The following is an 8,901-nucleotide window of genomic DNA, read 5'->3' as shown; positions in this document are numbered from 1 at the left end:
TATTCTCGTGAATTCTAAAATATCCATACGTAGCAAAAGTACCTAACATTAACATTAAATTAAGAATATGAGACGGGTTCCTCCAAAAAATATCCATACGTAGCAAAAGTACCTAACATTAACATTAAATTAAGAATATGAGACGGGTTCCTCCAAAAGGAAAGTCATGTAGGCATCAAAGACCAACTATATATGCAACAGTTAAATCTTGACGAGGTACTAAAAAGATCCCACACACGCATATATCTCCTGCCAACGAAGAATTGTGAGTGCCTAATTTTTTTTATATATCCTTGAGGGTGTTTTTTGTAATTTTTAAAAGTTTGAGGGTGTTATTTGCGAATTTAATATTTATAGGGGACTACCGAAATTTTTTAGATTTCATGTGTCATTTGCAAGTTTAGAAAACTCTAAGATTGTTTTGTAGTTTTGAACTCTTGAGGGTGTTTTTTGCAATTTTTAAACTTTGAGGGTGCTTTTTGTAAATTATAAATTTATAGGGGGGATGCTAGTAATTTTTGGATTTCATGTGTCATTTGTAGGTTTTGAAATTTCAGGATGGTTTTGTAATTCTAAACTATGGAGGGTGTTTTTCTAAAAATTTAAAACTTTGAGGGTGTTAATTACAAATTTTAATTTATAGGAGGCTATTAAAAATTTTTACATTTCATGTGTCATTTTCAAGTTTAGAAAACTCTAATATTTTTTGATAATTTTGAAGTCTTGAGGGTGTTTTTCTCATTTTCTACAACTTTTAAGGGTATTTTTTTGCAAATTATAGAATTTTAGGGGGTTGTTGGTAATTTTTGAATTTCATGTGTCATCTATGAGGTTAGAAAATTTTGATAGTTTTTTTTTATAATTTTTAACTCTTGAAGGCATTTTTATAATATTTTAAATTTTAATGGTGTTTTTTACAAATCTCAAAATTTTAAGGGGCTATTAGTCATTTTATGTGTTTTCTATAATTTTTAACTTTTAAAAATAAGTTTTATAATTATTGAAGCGTTGAGGGTGCTTTTAAAACAATATTCATCTAAATGGGCAAATGGGTGGGTAATAACCCGCCCATTAATGACCCATTTATCTTTAATAGAAACTATACTCACCCATTCATGACTCATTTAACTAAATGGGTGGGTTACGATGGTTCATTTAGCGGGTGGGTATGGGTGAGCAAATGGTTTTGGGTCCATTTTGTCATCCCTATTTACGATATATAAGTTATGCACTCTAAAAAATTCTCGTGTCTTTGATAGAGCCAAAAAGTTTGAAGACGAGTCTCTAACATGTTAATCTTACAACAATAAAATCCACTTAGCATGTGTGGATATTCCAGACGAGCTATATGTCCTATATAAAATACAATTGCTCTAGGAAAGTGAGTTATAATAGCATTCTCATTCACATCGTTTGGGGTATAAGATTTGATAGGGACCTTGCATCAAAGAAAAAAAATTTATATTTAGAGCACATGACAAAGTATATTATAATCTCCCTGCTCTAATTACGTAAGAAAATAATTCTTCATACTTTTAGTTTTACTTCTATGATACAAAGAATATGCTATAAAATAAATAAGAATATTAGATAATATAAATATGACTGAAATGATAACTAAAAGTTAACTTGAATACGAGTCAAACCACAACTAAAAGTTTTTTTGGTCAATGAAATAAATTTTATTCATTTACCAAATTGTGAATTGTGAGTACATCATAATATCTAGTACTCAATCTGGTAACCCATTAACAAAAAAATTTACAAAAACTCTCAATCTTCTCTTTCAAATATTGTGGTATATCTTCATTCAAGATTTTTGAGAACATGAAGAATTTCACTGCTCGAAACACTCGATCAGGCGCCCGACTCTTCCTTTGGAAAATTCTTAAGTTTCTCTCTTGCCAAATTAAGTATGTTGTAGCTGATAGAGCTATCCTCTTCACTTTCTAAATAAAACCTTTTCCCTTAACCTGAATGCAATACTATTTAATAATGTTATCCCAGCTGCAAGACTTCCAAGTATATCACAACAATTCCATAACTCTGTTCCAAATATAAGCATAAATTAGCAATCGAAAAAGAGATGTTTGCTTGTTTCCATGTTTTGATTAGAACATAGAACACATTGATTTGTACTCAATATTCTCATCCTACACAGTCTCTCTTGTGTTAACAGCCTGGAGTGATTGATTAACTATAAAACAAATGAATGTTTAGGATAATATAAACCCCCTCAAACTGTATCTGACCAGGCAACCATAGGAGATGATTGAGATAACGCTCTGTATAAATATGATATCTGAACTTTACCATTTGAGTAGCATCCACCAATTGCATTTTGCAAATTTTTAGCATTACCACAGCTAAAAGTTTAATGGACATATTACAAGTAAATTTATATACAAAATTTCTTTGCGAATTGAATGATCACCCATCTTTTAAAGACTTCAAGATACTAATAAATAGAGATGTTGTACTAGATTAATGTGTTTATAACTCACAAGTAGTAGATCACATGGCCACAATCTGGATTGAAAAAAATAATGATAATATTTTATTTGATAGAGAGATTATTGAGTTGATGATCAATCCCACAAAAAAATTTAGTTTTTTATTTTTACTCTATTTTTATCAATTTAAATAATTATGATATTCAATCACGTGCATTGCACATGCATCTCAACTATTATCATTAAAATTTTTAAAAATATCCTTCATCAATACTTATTATACTCTATTTTTACTCTATTTCATATCAATATATATGTACTTATATATAAGCACGAGTTCAGAAAAATCTTTTTATGATCAATACTACCCTTCACTATTTTAAATATTTTATTTATATTTTAATCTATTATAATCATAATTATATCCTATATTAATCCTACATGAACTATCTATAGCTTAACAATTTAAAAAAATAATATTAATAAAATATATAAAACATCTTCATTGTATTACATTGTTAAGATAAAGAAATTATACATAGCTAACGTACTATAATACATAAAGTATTGCAAAAAAACCCTAAAAAGTTTTAAAATTATACAAAATACCCTAAAAAGTTCAAAATTATAAAAACTATCATGTCATCTAAAAACTTAAAACAACAAATAAGAAATTAAGAAATTAACAGCAGTTTGCAAAAAAAAAATGTATGGTTAACAACTCAATATCTCAAAAATTATGGAAACACCCTCAAAAGTTCAAATTATAAACAAGCACCTGAAATTCTAAAATTTTAAAACTTGCAAACAACATAGATGAATTCAAGGGATTACCATAATGTACCTGAACATTTTTGACATTTTAAAACTTAAAACAACAAACATGAAATCAAGATATAAATAGCATCCTCCGAAAAATTTCAAATTTTTAATTAACACGCTCAATGTCCTAAAAATTATAGAAACACTCTCAAAAGTTCAAATTATAAAAAATAACCCTAAAATTTTAAAATTTTAAAATTTACAAACAACAAAAGATGAATTCAAGAGATTACTCTTATGCACCTAAAAATTTAAATTTTACCAAAATTAATCTCGAAGTTATAAAAGTTATAGAAAAAACTCTTTCAAAATTTAAAAATCATAAAAACTCTAAATTTTAAATTTTATAACCCCACTACACATCAAATCCGAAAACTATTGGTAGATCGCTAAAATTTAAATTTTTAAATTAATTTACAGCTTTAACAATTGTAAAAAATAGCCTCAAAATTTCAGAGTTGTAAGAAACATCGTGACATTTAAAAGTTACCACCGACACATGAAGCATAGAAGTTACAACTACCAAACTTAAAAGTATTTTTTTAAAAATACTCTTTAAGTTTAAAAAAGTATAAATCACACCCTCAAAGTTCGAAACCAAAAAAAAGGCTAAATTTTTAAAAATTAGCAAAGAAAATATTCGATTAGGAAGCAAAAATCCCTTTTGAGCATCTAAAGATAGTCTAAGTTGATACTGGTAAACAAAAGTAATAATAATTGATTAAAAATATCCGATTAGAAAATAAAAATTTTAAAAATATTATAGCTTAAAATTATTATTACCATATAAATTAAAGTAACTGCATAAAATTTTACTAATAAGATGGAGCAACAAAACACATTAGTAATATTAATTTATAGATGATTAAATCAATAAAAATAATAAAAAACTATAATATAATAGCTTAGCATTAATTGATTATAATTGAAAACATTAATCTTTGATGTTAATAATATTTATAGGGTAAAAGAATACAATGAATTATGTATGGAGAAACTATCAGAATGTTCAGTGATATCATTCAAAAGAATCAAGCTATTTTCATTGCAAATGGAAAAGTGACGAAAATAAATCTAAATTTCAGAAAGCGTCCATAAATCATTTGAATTGGCATTAACATAAGACATATCTATTAAAGAAGAACCAACTGAGTTATATTGAAGAATAATTTAATAATGTTATCCCAATCAAAGAAGAATTCTCTATGAAAGATATAAAAAAGATTAGTAAGCATTCATAAATTTCATACTTTATTATTTAAATACTAAAAAAATTAAATATTGATATTATAATCTAAGACAATTTGGCAATAAAAAAATATAGGTATATATTTAGTTTAGATCTTTGTGGAAAATGACAGGGATAGAGCAAATATAATATTATACATAATGGAAACACTTATTGGATGCACATCAGAAGAATTCATTGTAGAGAAAAAAATATAACTCCTAATCTTATTTAAGTAATAAATTAAAAACACAAAGAATTTCATATATATGAGATTAATATTTATTCTCATTAAAAAATCAAAGTTTGTATTTCAAGAACTTTGTGTTGAATATCAGAAATACATTTAACTTCTTTGTGAAGTTAAACGACAAGATAAAAGGTTAACGAGCCCATGAAAGATAACATCACAAAAAATACAACTCTAATCTGATATCACAATCGAGTAGATAATGAAGACACTACACTAGAATTGCTTGGGAAAAAATATAAAAGTGAGGAAGGATTGATCTTAGTTCAATAAAAAATAAAACAGAAGAAATAAAAGATAATATTTTCTGAATATTTTATAGAATAGTTTAATTATTTTGAGTGAATTTAGGAATCTTTAGAAGAGAGTTTCATGAGCTTTTATCAATACTTTTATATGCTTGTGCAGATGCTTTTATCATATGAAAAAATACAAGAGTTAGCATTAATCTTTAATTTATAAATTTTTTTGAAGTCTATCAATGATTAGGAACAAACTTGATATTCTCTTTTGTATCGTTTTAACATACTTTTAACCAATCATTTTGTCTTATTGGTTTTAAATATTCACATTCTTGTATAACATTATTTCAATATATTTTACTTTTGCAACACTGTACTTTCTCAAAGATAGAAAATAATCTAAAAAAACTTTATCATGGTATTTAACCACATGCATTGCACGTGTATAAAACCTAGTATATATATAATTGTGGGTCTTTAATTAAATTGGGATGCTCAAACTTGCATATATAAAACCCACATCATACACATGAAGTCAAATTGCTAAAGAAAAAAAAAACTAATTTGACGGACTGGTCAATCAATAAAAGTGGGATCTAAATAGAAACTATGAATTAATTCTAACCCAGAAGTTATAGCTATTACATAATTGCCCCAACTCCTATTTTAAACTCATCATTCTTTTCTACCCTATACGATATGAGTCTATTTTCATATATTAATTACCTCAATAGAGTGAAGGGTAGCTAACGTGACAAGACTTCCTAAACATTAATTTTTCTTTTCTCCTCAATTTGGGTTGTAACCAAGAGAAAGGGAGCTACCATCTAATAAATAGTTTTGATGGGTCTATTTTGCCCTCTAATAGTAAAACATTTTAACAATACGTGAGGCTATTTATGTAATTTTACATAAATCCGGCCCCTTTCCTTCTCTTAATAAACTCTCAAGCAAGTTACTATAATTTCTCCTTTCTTTACCATTCTTTACTCTGCCTTCCTAATTTACACTTATCTTTTCTTTTCTTTTTTTTACAGTAAATTAAAAAAATATTGTGTGGCTTTCATATAACTACGAAGCATATATATTGGTGGAAACTATAAATGACTTTTTAACTTGAAATGAATAACCCTTTGGAATCTTCTTGCAGGTAAATTTTCACAGAAAATCAACAAAACAAGTCATGTTTTCATCGTCTACACTGATCCGTGATCAGGTCGACCCGACAGGCCCAATAAATTCGCCGTGGCCAGATACGATCCACTAGCAAGCAAAAGTCCATACACGGTACTGCAGCGTCCAATCTTAATTGCGAAGCCGAAGATGCGGTGAGCAGCTGCCACGTTCTCACGTTCATCGAATTTGAGAAAAAGACGTGAATATGGGCAACACGTCCAATTTAACGGGCAACTACACATGGAGAGGTTGGATCTATGTCTTTCTCCGTGCATTCAATGCCAGTATGCTAAGGTTATGGATGCAAGCGAGCGGGTGTTGGGTCCTTTTCAAAGTTTTTGACGTGGCAGACTCATGTCAGTGCATGATTCTCGCATTCATTGCTTTGTGGACCGCTGGACTGCAAACGTCTCTCTTTTACTTGAATGCTTAGGATTAAATATCAATGGCGTTTTTTAGTTCTCAAGGAAAATGCTGAAGTTATCCTTCACTTCTACGATCAGACCTCTTAAAAAATTGGATTTCAGAGGTTTTTTTATCATTCATCAAATGATTCCTTTAGTATTGTGAGGTACGCACACGGGTAATTTGCTATAATCGATACTGAAGTCGGATCCCCATTAAAAGAAGCACTGATTAGTCCATTTGAGTAATCTGATGAGACGAGCTAGGTAGAACAAGAAGGTTGTCTAACGAGGGTACGTACACCTCATGTCATTTCCAAGCCACGGCTTTGTAGTTTTGGTGTAGTAGCAGAATCATTTGATACATTATATTTGATATATTGATCATAATTTCTAATTAAAACAGATCTTTTAAGAAAAAAGATACCGTTCCGTGAATCCGGATTTCTGTAGTAGTCTATGAAAAAGCACTCAACGTGCTAGAACATATTAGAATATAGAACTATAATCATCATCAGATTTTCTTAGTTTTAGTGTGGTGCAAAGAGTCTGACAATATTAAGTCTTATTTTTACTAATTATTGATATAAATTCTTCATTATGAATTAATAAATTTAAATAAAATATTTATATTACACAAAACAACTAAAACCAATATCAAAATCACGGTGAACTCAACTCTAATATTATGGAATCTGTCCCCAGTTGTGCTCAAATAAAGTTTTTCTAGGGTTTGGATTTGAATGCGTAAAAACCATATTTGTTATTGTACCAAAAAATGTTAAAATTGATGAAATATTCCCTCAGTTAATTTCAACAAGTCTCTAATTAGATATGGACTAATTTCAAGTCACCTAAAAAAATCTACGGAACTAATTTCAAAATACAAAGATTTGAGGAACCATTTAGGAACTAAATATCTAATTATCTAAACAAATGCGAACATATAGTAACATGCATGTATCAATTATAAAAGCTACCTTAGCTCACTGAATAATAATGCTTACTCCAATAACGGAACCCAATATTTCATTTCAACTGACATTTCGAAGCTAAATTACTGCACGTAGCAAAAGAGTACCGTGCCGACGCCCGATCGAGATAAAAGATTTCTAGTACCAAAACATTCACAGAGAGACGCTCTTTACTCACAAAAATTGACTCGCATCCCATCCCCCGCCCCCCCCCCCCCCCCACACTCTCCCAACCGCCAACCGCCAACCGCCACCCATTCATTCACTCCCTCATCCAAAAGCCCTATATATATAAACCTACGCCCCTCCACGCCATTTCCTTCATCATCCTCATCACCCAATTCAATTAAATACAAATTAACATCGAAATGGCTCGCTCCGCTGCTCTCTTCGCAATCCTCTTCGCCTTCGCCTGGTCCGCCGCCCCCTACGCAGAGGGAGCGATCACGTGCGGGGCAGTAGATTCCAAGATCGGGCCGTGCGTGAGCTATGTCATGGGCAAGGGGCCCCTGCCCGCTGGGTGCTGCAGCGGTATCAGGTCGCTGAATTCAATGGCGAAAAGCACTCCCGATCGCCAGCAGGCCTGCAACTGCCTCAAGTCCGCAGCTGCTAAACTCCCCGGTCTGAAAGTACCCCTTGCTGCTGGGCTCCCTGGAAAATGTGGTGTTAGCCTCCCCTACTCCATTAGCACTTCCATCAACTGCGCCACGTAAGTGTTTTTGTTCCCCCTACTGAAGCTGCACATCAGACGAAGGATGAATTGATTTTCAATTAAAAATATGAAGGGTAAACTATTTACAAAAACCCTTGCAGGAACTTGGAGTTATTTCTCAAGATTGATTACTTAATCTTCTTTCTCTTAAGGACATTTTAGTTATATGCCAAATACAGAGTAGGAGGTAGTCTTGTGAGAAAGAAGACTAAAGCGCAGGGATTTTGTGAAATTAACCCAAAATAAAATTATCTAGACGTATATAACATTAAATCTTTTATTTCCGTTTCAGTTAGGTTTTTGTTAATTTGTATAGGAAGAAACTAAACTGATATTTGATTTTTGTTTGAATGTTGTTTTGCAGAGTGCACTGAGGAGTCTCAGGAGCTCCTTCAGAGCTTTAGGTACGTAGAGGGGTCTGAAGAATAAATCGGAGGCTTGCCCGAACGTTCTAGTGTTGTGCAAATTTCCGTTGTACGTAATTCTGTCTGTTTCATGAGTCCATCCGTGTTGTCTTGCTAGCACCCTTTGTTGTGGTGTCATGGGTTTGTTTCGTTTGCTTTAGTGTCATTGTGGTGGTCTTGGTACAGTAATATATGTCTTTAAATATATATACATAATGAATAAATATTTGAGTAAA

The 8,901-nt window shown here is 30.8% G+C and overlaps 1 protein-coding gene across 1 annotated transcript; it reads left to right on the top strand.

Moving 5' to 3' along the window:
* LOC109830094 (non-specific lipid-transfer protein 1-like) lies at positions 7,860-8,901 on the top strand. The gene is made up of 2 exons (XM_020397245.1): positions 7,860-8,258; positions 8,626-8,901. Exons 1-2 carry the CDS (start codon positions 7,918-7,920, stop codon positions 8,633-8,635), a joined length of 351 nt encoding a protein of 116 aa, XP_020252834.1. The 5' UTR covers positions 7,860-7,917; the 3' UTR covers positions 8,636-8,901.

Source organism: Asparagus officinalis, chromosome 2 (assembly GCF_001876935.1).
Source record: "Asparagus officinalis chromosome 2, Aspof.V1, whole genome shotgun sequence".
NCBI classification, from domain to species: domain Eukaryota; kingdom Viridiplantae; phylum Streptophyta; class Magnoliopsida; order Asparagales; family Asparagaceae; genus Asparagus; species Asparagus officinalis.
This window is presented reverse-complemented; position numbering and strand designations above follow the sequence as displayed.

Coding starts and splice junctions, on each gene's coding strand:
- LOC109830094 (XM_020397245.1), top strand. CDS start 7,918: ATGGCTCGCTCCGCTGCTCTCTTCGCAATCCTCTTCGCCTTCGCCTGG.